Source organism: Hippichthys cyanospilos, chromosome 13 (genome assembly GCF_059441005.1).
Source record: "Hippichthys cyanospilos isolate Australia breed blue-spotted pipefish chromosome 13, RoL_Hcya_1.0, whole genome shotgun sequence".
In the NCBI taxonomy this organism is placed as follows: Eukaryota; Metazoa; Chordata; class Actinopteri; order Syngnathiformes; family Syngnathidae; genus Hippichthys; species Hippichthys cyanospilos.
Window position 1 is genome coordinate 6,872,646 of NC_142381.1, and position 16,212 is coordinate 6,888,857.

At 40.6% G+C, this 16,212-nt stretch overlaps 1 protein-coding gene across 1 annotated transcript in view; it reads right to left on the reverse strand.

Annotated features, from left to right (window-relative positions):
• Positions 1-882: 882 nt before the first annotated feature.
• Positions 883-16,212, reverse strand: part of LOC148413651 (complexin-2-like) — a 43,140-nt gene continuing 27,810 nt past the window's right edge. The window contains exons 3-4 of the mRNA XM_088431760.1: positions 6,283-6,458; positions 883-3,907 (exon numbers count right to left, since the gene is read on the reverse strand). Coding sequence (XP_088287886.1) covers positions 3,713-3,907; positions 6,283-6,458 — 371 coding nt within the window. The 3' untranslated portion in view covers positions 883-3,712. The remainder of the gene's footprint in view (positions 3,908-6,282; positions 6,459-16,212) is intronic.

Consider the following 16,212-nt stretch of genomic DNA (forward strand, 5'->3'; position numbering starts at 1 on the left):
AGAAAACTGCCATTGAGCCAGTCGGAAAACATGCATGACTATTCAGTGATAAAAAAAAAAAGCTTCCTGTGTTTGTCATTTGGAAGCCACTTTGTAACACGATTTACCACGTCAAAGGCAAACGGATGTCAAGTGCAGCTCGAGTATTGTCGAGTGCGTGTGAAAGGCACAAGGGGGTTACCGTGAGGCTCCCTCAGCTAGGTGCAATAACGGCGTCAATCTAAACCTCCATTTCCTGCTGGCAAACATGAGTGCACTCGGCGAGCTGGAGTACGCAAATGAGAAGCTCGACTACAGAATCTGTTAGAACTCATTGACAATGAAACGAGTCAAAACAAATTGCGCCGATGACTGAAGAATTGTGCAGAAAATCTGCGTCCAATTTGGGCTGATATAGAAACATTTCCTTGTCGGAATTTCAAGTATGGGCTTCGCAGTGTGCCAAAAGTGTATGCTTTAAACCAAAATGGCTGACTTCCCGGTCAATTTCAGTTATTTTGTAATGACTTTTTAGTGTGTTGTGATAAACATAGCCAGTCAATTTTGTTTCAGTTGGTGGGAATGGTGCTTGGGGCTAATTTAAATCTTTCTTTTCCTTCAGATGGAACGGCTGACTTACTGTTTTAGTCTAGAAATGAATCCTTAATACTTTTGTATATCCTGCTGTAATAGACACGTGCAAGCCCTGTAATTTGTTCATTCCCTCTTCCATTTTGGACATTTTTCTGAATCCTGTTATGATAGACATCCCACCATTTCATGTCAAACAGGAAAACTGTTAGGGTCAGATTTTTTTCCTTTCCAAGGAGTACAACTTTTGTTGGTCATTATAGGGACCAAATATTTTCACCACGTTTCCAAAAATACCAAGACATCGCAAAATGGTTGTATGAAATCACTTTATTCTCTGAGTGTGCAGTGATTCCATTTTTTTTAGTATCTTTTTTCCTTTTTTTGCATGAAGGTTTCCAGACTAAAATATCTGTCCTCAGAGGGCATGCAAGTGAGGCTAACACAGCGACGCTTTGGGGAAGGCAGGTAAAAACACATAACATCACACATCAAAAACGCTTTATAGTCGCATCATCGCACACCACATAGCATGCAGACATCCAGGAAGAAGAAAGATGGTGATAAACCTTTCAGTAGAAAATACTTTAAATATGCATTTAAAACATGTATATTTAAAAAATGAAAAATTAAAACAATCACCAGCTACCAAGAGGACAGGAACAGGACCAGCTAGAGACAACACAAAAGATTAGCGCGCTAACTTTAGCATCCACGAGTATAGACAACAGAGGTGTACAAACATTGGACGTTTACATTCAAGTTACATCACAGAGTACTTTTAGTATTAAGTGGCTTCTTTTTCTATTAGGCCTACTTATTATGATAATTAATGCGTGGAAAGAAAAAGGCTTTTGTTGAGTGGCAGTGGTCCATTAGCAATACTAACAAACGAGGCTATGAGGGATAAGAGCGTGGCACTCTGTAATTTGTAGAAATTTGTCAGGGGCAGTATTCGTAGCTTGTAAGAATTCGGGTGGGGCTGTAAACGATGATTGTGCAGTATGTCACGGCCCTTGGAGATGTTAGCGAGCTATGCTAATGAGGCTAGTAGAAGAAGGCTAGCGTAGGTACAAGCGACACCTGAGATATGCAGGAAAAAAGTTAAAAAGCATGTTATCTACTACAGCTTTCTACTACTACGATGAACATTATTCTTTGGTCTGACTTGATAACGTCATTTGCAGATGTGCGGTTCTTGTCGCTAAATAGCTGCTAGCATTCTTATTGAAGATTAGCCAGGGCAGTTTACCAGCACAGTGAATTTACTGGACGTGACTCCAGTGCTCAAATTCAAAACAATTCTGTGTTTTTAGCTCATTGAAACTAGCATGAATATGCAACATTCAGTATATACTGAGACACTTAGCTTCTAACGTCTACAATTTGTCACACACAAGCCAGATTGTTGCTCAGATTCAACACTGAAAGAAATAATGACACAAAAGCACAGTCAAACTCAAAATGTTTGCTTTTTTGTGACTAATTGCGTAGTAGGTTTGGCTAATAACAAGGCTAACTTAGCGGAATGTCTGTAATAGCTGGAATGTTTCTGAAATACTTTGTGGGATTGATGGAGATGAAACACAAAAACATCTGACAGGATTTTCGAGTGGCTCGGGGACAATGTTCCGGAATGTCGTGAAGCGATAAAGATAAAATATAATGATCAACTTCTAGCACCCATCTGATGTGCAAATTTTTTCCTGACCAATAATAACTTCATCAAGTGAACTCTACACTGGCTTCAAATTTATAAATATGATACTGGGTTATAAGTAAACAAAACTGAATAACAAACTTGGCAGTATTTTCAGGAATATCTCAAGACGCTGAGGAACATCCACAGCTGATGACCCTCTAATGTTGTTTACCATTTTCCATTTTCTAATGAACAATAATGTTCAAACACATTTAAACCATTTCTGTTATATTTATATATTTTTGATGCTCCCATCCAAAAATAAATGTTTTTTTTGTAAACAACAACAAGGCTAACTGGATATTTAACACACTCCAACTTGTGCAACGTTTGTTATATTTTCCAGTGATTAATAACGTTACGATGAATATGCTACACGGGCTTTAAACAACCTACGTGTGTCTGTGTCGTTGCATTTTTGTACTATGAAAACAAAAAGTTAAGCAACACAAACATGGAAAGATGCAAAAGAGATCTATCATTGCTAATTGCAAGGACAAGGCAACTGATGACAGCACACTTGTTTGACCTTAAAAAAACAGTTGTGTTTGCTTTACAGAACTCATCAATGTATAATGTTGATTTTTTTTCGAATGACAAAAACAGCGTAGCCTACGTTTTTGGCCAAACATATAACATTGAACATTGTGTTTGCAGATTTCACCACCTAGCAAAAACAGACACGGGAGGTGTGGTTGTTGAATGACACTGTATATTCGGCAGTTGTAACCTTTTGATGTTTATGAAGCATCTTTTATTTTGTATATTTATTGTTTATGATCAAAAGCAAAACATTAGCAAAAACTTGGGAGCCACAAAACGACGACGACAGTCGTTTACTGCTCAGAGACGAATTTTGGGTCATTTTGAGGATTTTCTCAAAGCCCCTCTCACCCTGATGTGGAAGAACATTTGACAGTCAACAAACCGGATTTAAAAAAAAAAAAAAAAAAAATCAATTATTGCCTCAAATATTTCGCTCGGCGGCGACAATCAAACACGTCACATCACAACATCTCACTGCATGCCAAGAAAAGAAAAGAAAAATCAATAACAATCACTTCTTGATTACCTCACAGGGATGAGCAGTTTTTTTCCGCACATGTATCAAATATTAACATAATAGAACAAAAAAAATATTTGGACATTGTCTTCAAAGTTACAAATATGGCTTGTACTCATCTATCCATCTTGTTATATGTCATATACATATTTTATATATTTATATAGAATTATTTGTAGGCAATTTACAAATCAAAGTGGGCATGATGGGGGTGATTATGATGATGTTTGTTTTTGGGGATAAATACGTGATTGACGTGACATGACATTAGCCATTTTGTGACCAACATAACGCCACGTCGCAGCAGTGGAAGAAGAGCAGAGTGTGAGGAGGAGGTGGGAGGAAGGGTGGAGGAGGTGGTCATCTGCAAAGCTGCGTTACTTCTTGTTGAACATATCCATGAGCGGTGCCGGGATAAATTTCATCACCGTGTCCACGATGCTCTCCTCCTCCTCCTCTTCGCCGCAGCCGGTGGGCACCGCTTTCTTGGGGCGTGTCAGGCTGCCCTCCGAGGCCTGCTCCATGGCGGCAGCTGCCTCCGCCTCCTTCTCCTCCTTCTTCTTGATGCCGTACTGCACAGATACAGCGAGAGGGATGTTTGTCATTGCGTTGCGATTGGCTGGCAACCGGTTTGGGTGTACTCAAAAACAGCTGGGATAGACTCCAGCATGCTCAAGTCCCTTGTGAGGAAAAACAGACAAGAATAGTGAGCAGATGGTTAACTCGCAAACATGTTGTTTGTGAAAACAGGCCGCGTTAGTAGGTTAGTAGTCACCCTCCATGTTATTATCTATGTTGCTCCTATGGTAACATGGCACAAAAACTTGTATTTTAACAAGTTTTTTAGCAGTTGGCCCCTGACTAATAGATGCAGCAGGCCATTGAGGCGCACATTGCAGAGGGCCAGTTGGTCAACGGGCGGCACGACGCTTGATCTGGAGGCAGAGACGCGGAAAATGGGATGAACTCCTCCGTGACCTCATTGCAGCTTCCCTGTAATGGGATTCCGAGGCCAATAAATATCCTTGAGGAAGACCACCGGTGCGGCGTTCTGCTGCGTAGATGAGCGGCGGCGCATTTTGTGTGTTTTTACAGACGGACCGCGGGGTCGTCCGGGGATCGCTTAGACTAAAATCATTGCCGGCGAAAACAGCTCGTCAGCATTTCTTCTCCGCCATTTGCTTGCAATTCATTGGAGTCCCCCAAGGCAACCCTCTGCAATCTCAATACAGTGCATAAATATATATATTTTTTCTCTTTGCTACATGGAGTTTAAATTACACCACTAATAGGTTGGTGGACTCACCAAATCCCTAGTTATTTGTATTTTATGGCATCCTCCCTGGTTATTATATTTTATGATATGTCAACACCACTAGGACCTTGTTAGCCTGTTGTTAGTGATCTTCTCTTGCAGTGTTTGACAACGTTTATTGAGCAGAGCTACGGTTGACTAATTTCACATATTCTCCGGCGTAAAGAGTCATAAGGCCACGCAAATGGTGAATCCCACTTCTGACACTAATGCCGCACTTCATCAAATCGCTGTGTCCTCTGTATGCGACTTCCAATTCGACAGCCTATCCGAAATCTTTTCGTGCGTTCTTCTTTTGTGCTTGCGGAAGGCAAAAGCGACTTGCGTCACCTATGCGTGAATTTGCAATCAACTGTTCCAGAGAGACAAGTATTTTGATACTGTAACAATTCTCCCATCGGAGTTAAGTGTCTTTCTTCCAGGTGCCCTAATGGTGAATCTGATATCTATGTCAGACTTGCCACTCCATTACTCCAGAGACCAACCTTTGGCTTTCCTGTAGTAAATTCACTATTAGAGTGAAAGATTTTACATTAGGGCGCTTTAACAGTGAATCCCACCTCCGACCCAACTGTCAGATTTCAAATTCCATTCTTCCTATAGTTGTGCTCCATTTTGCAAATTCCTCATAAGTGTCAAGCTTCTTTGTTGAGGGCACGCTTAACGTCAATGTCACTTGTGACACCGAAATCACAATTATTGACCTCCCATTTTGCCAAAATACACATGATTCTCATGGGGATAAGTGGTTAAGATAATGGATGAATGGATGGATGGATTTGTGTTCCTTATTGCAAACGCAAATTTGCTCATATATTCCCCCCCCAAAAGTCACTTAACAAGCAGTGGTGACTTTGAGGATTCTTTTTGTGGGTATCAGCTAGTCTGCCTTTTGCCGCCATGTTTGCGCTCTTTGTTGCCTGCCATCTGTCTCGTTCGGCAGCCTTTTAGAGTTATTCAAAGAGCCTGAAGAGACGATGGCTATGCTCGGTCGAGCCCCAGACGTCATCTTTGGGGCTGTTTCTTTCTCTCGCCTCTTACAAAACTCAACAAGGGGAACGAATGTTTAAAAAGTCTGCTACAAAGTCAAGCATTGGGTATATTGAGATAACTGCTACACCTCTGTGTGTTACTCATATGAAAAATAACAAGTAATACCGACTTCAGAGTAGCGAATGGTATGAAATGGTGTAGTCAGCTATGACACTATTTGCTGAAATGAGAAAAAGTGAGCATTCACCAGCCATTATGGCTTCATGCATTCAGTTTATGCGGTGTGGGTAGCAAATCTTGAATGGGATTTTCAGTCTTCGTGGACCCTCCTGCAAATAGCAGGGCTTCACACAGTGGTGCAACCACATTATTTGAGTGGAACATTTTCATTTCTTCTTGGAAAATATAAATCAAGTTTTACATGTGGTGGAAAATGTTCTGAAATGTTTGAACTAAATGTGAGTGTTTCCAATACTGTATTGTTACACATGAGCCTGGCATTTGAACTGGGGTGTGGACTTTTTATACCCACTGTATCTACCAGACAAAAACCAATCAACAATATTATTTTGCACTTTTTAGTTAGCTATTTTTGAGTGTTTTTACATGCAAGAGTGGTACAGGTTCTGCATTCCATACCTTGTCCCTGATGCCCTGTCGGATGTTTTCCCTCTCAGCCTCCATTCTGGCATACTTGGCCTTTCGCTCTTCCTCTTGTTGCCTCAGCGCCTCTTGCCTCTCCTCTTCCTTCTTCTGGGCGTCAGGGTCTTTCTCTTCCTCGCCGCCCAGCATTTTGCCCATGTCTTTGGTGGCCCCTGCAAAAGTGTAAGAGAGACAAAATGTGTTATTTTAAATCATTAAGCTCAGCAGTGTATAATTTTACCCCGAGGTCTTGTTTTATTTTACTACCATTGTTCAAGGCCACTTTTGTCAGTGTACAAGTATAAAATAAAAACGGATGTGATTTTCAGGCATTTCAGTTGGCCCAAATTGGTCATGATGGAGCCAGAAGGTAGAATTTCACATCATTATTGTTACAGTACTTTTAAAGAGCCAACGTTGAAACTTACAAAATCTTACATTTTCATACAACACAGCTAAATTGGTTCATAAAAAGTAGGAAGATGGACACAGACTGCCAGCATAGAGCACAGATGGTTAAGCGTCCTTAAAGTCAGACACGAAAGGCCGTCACTTGAAACCAAAGCTTAAGTGCCCGACAGCAGAGGTGAGCGGATGTGGTGAAAGTGGCAGCGCTAAATTATTACTCATTCGCTTGATCGCCGTTTTGTCTCCCGGAGGGGATTAGCATCCCTTCATGCAAAGCGTCCACTTGGACCTCAGGTTAGGACACGAGGACAAAGAGGCTGAAAGTGACTCTGATAATTGGGCTGATGAGACCAATTGTGAGGCTCGTCTCATCGTCAGATCTCCATTCTTGGCTCTTTAGATGTGCTAAACATGTAATAATAGTGTCGACCGGTGACATCACACGAACTGCAGTTGCCACCAAATTGATTTTGGGCAGAGGTCACAGTTTTTATTTAAATCCTCCCAAGGCTTATAGTTCTGCATATAGCAGGTTTGTGTTGCTTTTTATTTTATTTTATGTTTTTATATTTTGACTAAGGCCCATTCCAGCCGGTTTTGGCCACGTCGTTTGACGCACAGTAGACATGATACCTTACACGCTTTAGAAAGGCTGCTAAAAAGCTGCAATGCTGCAGTATAAATCCTCAGTAAGAAATATGGTATACAAACAAAAACAGTATGGTGCAGTGACCAACATAGAAAGATGATATATCACGACTCACAGGGATATATCTCTCTTACTCTGACACTAAAATGTGTTCTTCTTTGTGTGTTTTCATCAAATCTTCTCTGTTCTATCTGCATGTGTGCACCACACATCCCCCTTGGAAGCCAAGGCACACACAACAGAAGCGGCGCATATTGCTTCCGGGCAAGTGGAATTAGATTATTCCGTGTGTTTGGGATGTGTTGTATTTGAAAGAAATGTATTTCATATTCAGACAAGGTTCTTGTGTTATATTTTTGACAATAATATTTGATGTTATGTGTGAGTATATTATACTATGACGTCTACGATAAGTTTGTGTTTTGGAAAGGTATTTCTTTAAAATCAAACACATTTTTACCCAAATTGTGAAAAGGTGTGATGGGAGCATCAAGGTCTAGTACTAGTAATTGGCAAGTACTCAAAAGTGTTTTTACTGTACATGTAATGAAAATAAGTGACACTGTGCTTCCCGATTAAAATAAATAAATAAATATATATATATATATAATATATATATATATATAAATAAATTTGCAGTGATACCTAAAATTGATCAATTCGAACCCAGAAGCTTTGACTGTGAGGCAGGCATGCTCTTCAAGTCAGCTTGTAAAAAGGACAATAACTCCTAAATGTTGAAAATTGTATCTGCCAGAAGCACTTAAAAGCAACATTTGCTGGAAAATGAAGGTGTAAGTTGAAATCTCATCCCCATCCCCACCCCCCAGACTAATCCAGATGGTCTGCATGTGTGTTCTCGCATGTGTACGCTGTCACTGCGGCTACCCTTTCCAGTCCAGCGGTTCCACAACGGCACCTCGCCAACCTTCCACCTGCACTCTCTACTTACTTTCAACGCACCGGAAAAAAATTGATTTTAACCAGAAGCGAACCTCGCCATCTCACGGGAGAAAATCTACTGAAGAAAGAAAGAAAATTGCTCGGCAAGCCCCACATTCGCCACTGGAGGAAATACCGGACGTGGCCATCTGCTTGAGGCGGGAAAATTGATGAGACGGCGGCGACCTGGAGGTTCCCAGCTGCCGTTTGGAAGGCGAAGTGTTGACAGGCCGGGACAAGCACCCGTCCATCGTCAAACAGGCGGGGTGACGGCTAATTAATGAACTCCGACGATGTCCGTGTCGTCAGGGGCTTTGATCACGTCAAGGACTTTGTCACGTTTGCAAATAACGCGTAAGGACGAGACACGGGAGTTCTCCATCTGTTTTCCAAAGCTCTTATCTTCATTGGGTCACGGACGAACAGGAGAATCTGGGGGGAATCCACCCACCAATTTTATTTTGCCCGGCTGTGTAAGATATTTGAATCTGACCAAGGCTCATTTGGCAAATTCTTGGCAGGTTTGTCACTGTAAAAGGCCTGCTGCTTCTACCTAAAATGACTGACTAAAGATTAATTTGTCATGATGGATCCTCTATATGATCATGAAATTTTGAATTGGACCGTGTGTGAGCCCTGGAATTTCTCTTAAATGCCTTCTTCTAACCAACATGGCCGACTTATTCTTGAGCTTCTGCCAAGCATTCTTGGGCCTTTTTTATACATCTGGTTGTGACAAACATTTTCACTGTAAGTTTTCAGATCCCCTCAACAACGATCTGCTGAATTTGGCTTTGTATATTCGTTCACTTACCCCCACCCCCCAACGGCAATTTGTAGGTGGATATTTTTATATGCAAGTGTACAAAATGTTTAGAATTTCATAATGCCAGGAAGAGGCCATGCTGCTTCCTACTTCACTCGGGGCTAAAATTAAATTCGCTGAAGAGGGCTGAAAACTTTTGCCTAATGTTGCTTCTTGCTGCTCAAGGGGATTTCTCAAAACTTTTCATTTGCAGATTTTATGAGTCTCGTAGTAGAACTTTCGCTTTACATTTCAGCAGGCAATAACAATCCACCGCGGTGACATTTTCTCGTCAACTAATTAGCGCCGCCAATCACTGTGAAATGTCATTTAATGCCAGCGTGGGCTCGGAAATGTCTACTGTAAGAGTGAGACATTTCATCCTAATGCTAATCTATTATACCAATAAATATGTAAAAATGTGTTTTCTCACTGCCTCAAGGAGTGCCTCCTTCAACAGAGGCAAAAAAAAAGCATAAAAAATAAGGTGTACACACAAGCATCGCAGTTCATAGACAACCACCACGTTTGCACACAATTGTCATGCCCATTTGAACTCTGTTGCTAACCAGAACAGCAGTATCCACCAGCCCACCAATCTTGTCCCATCAGGAAAAAAACGTGCACTTAATTAAATCCAACAACGCCATCATTTACATAACAGTTCATCTAATTTGAACTGTGCGGCTAACCAAAGTAGCCGCAGTTATTCAGGCCCATGTTACATAATGAGTCCTACGATGAGTCCTCTATTCACTAAAGAATTTCAACAAAGGGAGCGCTGTCTTCTTTTATATTTCAAGTGCCATGAAAAGTGTCTCTTCCGAAGCTCCGCTCTGCTAATCCGAAGGCTAATTAGCTTGTGGCGACAAAGTTTCTGTGTGGCAGCGCAGAGAAGGACGTCCTTCTCCAAAGAATCCCGGCCCATCCCCTCCATGCCGCCAACGGGGGAATTGAGGAAGCGGATCGAAGGAACGGGGAGGTGGTTGAACCCCCGCGGTAGCGTTAGTTGGAAAGCTCTCGGAAAAACACATTAAGGGGTCCAATGCTTCGTCACTTGGGCTCTATTAGCACTATTAGTTCCATGGAGTATCGCACATAGATCATACCTTAAAGCAGCGGTTATCAAACTGGGGCAAGGTAGCTCATTAGCTCTGGGGGTCTAAAAAATAAGTAATAAATTATGTGGTATTATACTACAGCATATTTTATACTGTGCAATGACCCAATTAAAAAGTTACTAAACCAATTACTCCTTCCCAGCTTTGTTTTGGGCTCTGACATATGTGATTTTCATATTTGTTTCATACCAATACAAAAAACTGACACACTGTCATGAACATAATAGTTGTCTATGTTATATTCCATTTAATAAAGTAGAATACTTTATAGTGCTATTTTCTTCGAATAATAAATATAATTACAAAGGGATCTTTCAAAATATTCTCCAGTTTGAAGAATCACTGAAAAAAGTTAAGAGCACTTGCCTTAAAGGGCAAAAAATCCAGTTCTGATTCCTGACAGTAGCCCCTTTCACACTGCCTTTCAATGTTGTGCCACTTTTTTGTATAAACAACATTGAGACAAAAATATTGACTCACAAATAGTGTTCTGTACCTCCTGAGTTAGTGTGTTGACACTATAGGGATTGAATGTCTTCAGATGTTTGTAGTCAACTACGATTGGATGAAAGGCGAGTCAAAGTATGAATTTTATGACTAGTGTCAATCAGGAAAATCGAAGCTAGCAACGGGACTAACTGAAACTCTCATCCACAACACGTTTATATTTGTCCTTGTCCATCCACATGAATGTACAAAAGTCTGTGTTGCTTAGTTGGCCAGACATATTGCTGTCTATTGTTGTAGACCCAGACAGCAGGTGGATGAGTAAAAAGTACCCTGTAAAATTAATGTTTGGAAGATGTGGTTTACAAGCTTTACTACGAAAGCATTGACGTTTATAGTCTCCTCATTAGTCACACCCTGGGCGCAGGTTTCTGCCGTCACTTCCAAATCCAGTGCGGAAGATGCAACTTAGCCATGTGTAAGGAAATAAAATTATGCTAGGATGCGGTTGTGAAGTTTCATACTTGACATTCACTTGTCCTGCCCTGTTGTGTTGAAAACAGGAGTCAAGTCATCTCTGACTGGTGTGAATGCAACACAGTCATGACAATATCCTGCTTTCTTGGGTAGGATGTTAAAGGCACAGGGTTCTCTGATAAGGCGATTTTATGGTGCCGCTGCGCTAAATAGGATAATGTTGAAGGTTGATGAAGGTTTTTAGTGACAAGCTCTCGATGGTTGGGCTTAGTGAGCGATAAACGGGGTTAGGGAAAATTCCCGAAGGATACTTTGATGTCTTTCCTCCGCGTGGCAACAGTTGCAGATCAAGGTCATTGTAACCTCTCGTACTGACATGGGGGTTGCCATGACAACCACTGTAGGTAGCAGTGAAACAACATATAGAGCCAGTATTTGAATGTCAGCAAAAAGCAGGAAGAAACTTACCAAAGCAAGACCGATAAGTTAAAATGGAAGTAACAATAGTTATGGCTGATATGAGGTCTTTCTTGTCATTTTCAAGATTCAAAAGCAGTCACGACTCAGTTTGCGAACATCACACTGCCAAACTCAGAAAACAGGAGGATGGGATGCTTGTCAATAATAGTAGCAAACCTTCAGCTGTGTTATGGAGATTGCTGCAAGGGTTTTATAGGATCTGACTGTTTCGGGAACCTTGAAGGTGTTAGTTTGTTGTGGTGCCATTGTGAGACGTAGCATTTATTCTGCAGTCAGGCAGACGGGAAGAGAAACACAATTTGAATGGTTTCCTTCACACTTTAACCATTCATTTTTATAGTAAAAAGGTTATCCATCATAGGTGGCTTGTATGTCTTTTTATCATGTGAGTCAGACACTACAGGAAAGGGAATTATGAGTAAGCAAAAGAGAGCCTTAAATACAATGTTTGTCCGGACGGAAGAGCGATAAGATGACCCCGTTATGATGGTGTAAATTAGACCGGATTTTATGTCATCAATGCACAATAACACTGTGTTAAAAGCGCGCAGGTTTGTTTCGCATGGGAATTCATCGTGAACAACAAAGATAGAAGGATGCATTCTTTACATTTCTTATATCATAAAGATCGTTCCGATTGTTTTTTATTTTTCAAACAATGACAAATTGTGACTACTGGCGCCTATGGAATGCAAGTTTATTACTTCTCACGCATGCCCAGATGGTACTTAATTAGAAACTGTTTTTGCAGTGTATTTCTGCCAATTTCCCAGTGTGATGTGCCGACATGGGGGGTATGGAGTATGCTTGATTTGTTGCACAGTGAATGGAAAACTTTCCCACTTTGAGCAAGGCTAAAAGCGTAAAATGGTCTGAAAAGTCAAATAAAATGGAGAATTAAGTCCCTGGTCCTTCTATGACTGCTGTAAAATGAGCGCTGGACATTTCAGCTTTCAATGGTCTTTTGGCGGTCAACTGGGGAGTCATTTGATCCGAAAGCGGGATATTGCTTTCTCTGCTTAGTTGAAAGCACAGCAGTACCAGAAAGCACCCGCAAAGAAGTGTGGATGGTCATGGATCGTCGGCTCACTCTCCAGGATTAGACTTTACATAACGTGAACTGTGAGGATATACGCACTGGATCGCGTGTACGTGTGTGTGGCTGATCCAGCCAAATAAGAACAAAATGTACTTCATTGCCATCTATGTTGTTGCGCATGTTTGTGTGTGTTATGACTGTGAATGATGATGAGAGTGCAGGTTTCCTGGGTGAGCGACCACATGAGGACATCTCTCTGGAGGACGGACTAAAGAAGATGGGCCTTGGATGAGGACGTGATTTAGGCTTAAAGTGACAGTATGGCTCTGTGTCGTCCAATTAGAAAAGTGAAAGGTTAAAACTTCCTACAAGGGAGGTTTCAGTTATCTTACAGGATTTGAGTGGAAAATTTGGACATTTGCCATGCAAGAATGGAAGTCTAAATTTTAAAAGCCTGAGCCAGGTGACATTGAATTGTGAAGGATCAGAAATCTAACCAAATATTTGTATACTTGAAGACAGGAAACCTTAACATTTGATGGAGTTAAGTTTTTTGCACAGCAATAAAAAATAATCTAATTTGGTACTGCTTCTGAAAGCTTAAAAAGTAATGTTACAATAATACATAAATAATCAAAGCAAATGAAGCTGTCGAGCCGCAATGTTCCTTTTTGGGCAACTCTTTCAAAGTCAGATGAAGGTCGAAGCCGTTTGGTGCTTCTCAAAGAGGCGCGTGGGTGCGATTCGACTCCCACGCTGAGTTTTTGTGAGCCTCAGACCTTGAAAAGATGCGGAGGGGGGAAAAATAAAATAAAATCAAGTGAAATCAGCTCTGAGTCACTTTTTTTCTATCATGCTGAGCTGTCTGTGCTGGAAGCTTTTTGGAACTTGCTCCTCCTCACAGCGAGCTAACAGCTAACAAGTCTTTAGCTCAAATAAGACCAAGGCAGAAAAAGCAGTTGCTGTGCTAATGAGCTCTTTTTTGGGGGAGAATCGACATGTGCCAAAGTTTCTTCAAGGACTTCTTTCCCCACTCTGGATTACTTGACGAGGTGCAGGTTATTTCTACTGTGCAAGGTGATGGTTATCATGAATAACTGGTGAGAAACTACGCACATGCCCGTGTGACCCAGTGTTCCATGGACTTTTTTAACTGGATTATTCCGAGTCGTACTGTTTTTCTCAATTGTGCAAAAAGTGCCAGTTTGAATGAATAACTACCATGTAATGATTACTCTACTGTTATTGCATGACTTGTCTACTTACACACAAGTAGGTGATATAAGGTGCAGGGAATTTCAAAGTTTTTCTTCATTTGTTATATTTTTTGTATTTTCCAAGGGGGCACTTTGAGAATAATAACGTGCAATTTGCACTTTGACGTAAGCTTTTATAAGCTCTAAGTTAGTCAGGAAACATAACATGAAAGTACTTGTTCAAAGTCTGATCAGCAATAAACTCTTCGTTTGTTATTGAAGATGATTTTTTTTTTTTTACATGTAAAACTAGAAGCGTGAAAAAGCCATGACTCAATTGTACACTTAATGAATGTTTTATGATTATTTCTTATCATAAAATGTGTTTCCATTTACATTATTTCCCCAGGGAAATATTTTCTGTTTCAAGCTGTATTTGATTGGAGATGTTTCATCACATTTTATGCCATCAAGTTAAAATGGCATGCAATAAAAGAAACAAAAGCATATCTTATACCAGTACAGGGAGACGAAATCCGAGAATAAAACTAATTTTCTTTCATTTCTCCAGCTAGTAAACAGAACATTCAGTCAGCTAACTATTGTGAAAGAAAGAAGGGGACAAGCAACACACAACCTCAAAATATCTCACAGGATTTCAGGGGAAAGAAAGACAAGCATAACTCTGGTGTTTCCTACCACTAGAATTACGAGACACCAATGGCACACACACATACAAACAAAGTCACAGACTGCATTTATCACCATGGAGGTCGCGTCAACCACAAGGCCGATCGCACACATACAAACGAAAGCACTGAATGTTGCGCTTCACAAGCCACCAGCAGTTTAATGGCTACTGGAAGAAAACGTCCATCACATTTATTAACCCAAAGACTTTGTGACTTGGCATCAAACTGAGCCAAGACAAGTAAAGAATAGAGTCCTTTTTATTAATATCTTTTAAAAACATTTTTCCCACAATGACATCAAAGTGTTAGTTCAAGAAAAATCACAATTTATCTGGCAAAAGAGTAATTTAGTATAAACAGGCATATACAATTACCGTAGTCATATTTGCTTGAGAAAAATTGATACTTATAAGAACAGTAATTTTTGGGAGAGGAAAAAAAAAGCAATTTTTGAAGAATAATAGAGGAAGTCAAGTCAAGATTTATGTTTATGTTGTTTGGGGCCCCACGAGTCTAACATTGGCACTCTAATTAAAATTCTATTTGTGGACTATATGTGCCTTGTTAGTTTAATTGTATCCAACTGTAGTCAACCTGTTCCCTTGTCAGCTAATCAGTTCCCTGCACCACTTGTGTCTTTCCCAGGTATTCGTTGCTGTCTCTCTTCAGTTTCGATTGTATTAGTTTCCTCGTGCCTTTCAGGTCATTGTTGTTGATACTGTGAAGTTTTTGTGAGTTGCAGTCCTCCTTTCCCGAGTCCTGTGCCTGTTTCTTCTAATAGTAGGTTATTCCCAGTTTGTTATTTAAGAGTTTGATATTTTAACAGAGAGTCTGATTTAAACAGTGCAGTTTAGAGATGGTTACTGTAATTCTTCATCCTTGAGCTATTTTGACTGCTGGAAACCGTCTTCATTTGTATGAAAATTGAATAATACATCTTCTTTAACACACTGTTGGACATCCAATATAAGATTTCTGCAGTACTCCTTCTGTTCTTGTATTGAACCTCATTAGATTGCCCAATATAGTACGAGTTAAGTGTGACAAGCGCTACCCGTTTTGGAGCGTGCTCTTAACATCCCACAAGAGCTTTTTTTTTTCAGCTTATCAGTTGGACGCACACAGTAGCTGGCGGCCATGGGATTTTCCATTTTGTACCACGAGGTTCCGGTAAATCTGACTTAGAATAAGTCAAATAAGAATACAAAACAAGCAACAGGAAACAAACGTTAAAATAGTCGCCGATGACTGGACAGCAAACGGCAGGTACACCGCAGCCTGTCATTTCTACTCTCGTTGCCTCATAGCTCAGTGGGCCGAACCAAAGCGCGGCAAGGCGGATGAGCTTGGAAAGACAATTACCTTAAGAAGGGGGGGGGGGGTTGCCTGAAGGAGCACGCTGTTAACACACCACCTGCTACCCCATCATAATGGACTGCTGCAAATACCGACCACTGTATGCATGACCACTTTTATTTCTGTTTAAAGAGAGAAACTAGACTAAATAGACTCACAAAAATATTTGCTTCCAGCCACAAGATGGTCGTATAGTATATATATCATATAAATATATTTATGTGGACCCACAGTATAGCTACATCAGTAAAAGATGCCTACAGTTGTTATAAAAACTTGTTAACTTGTATAAAAAAAACTAAGCTCTCAAGGTTA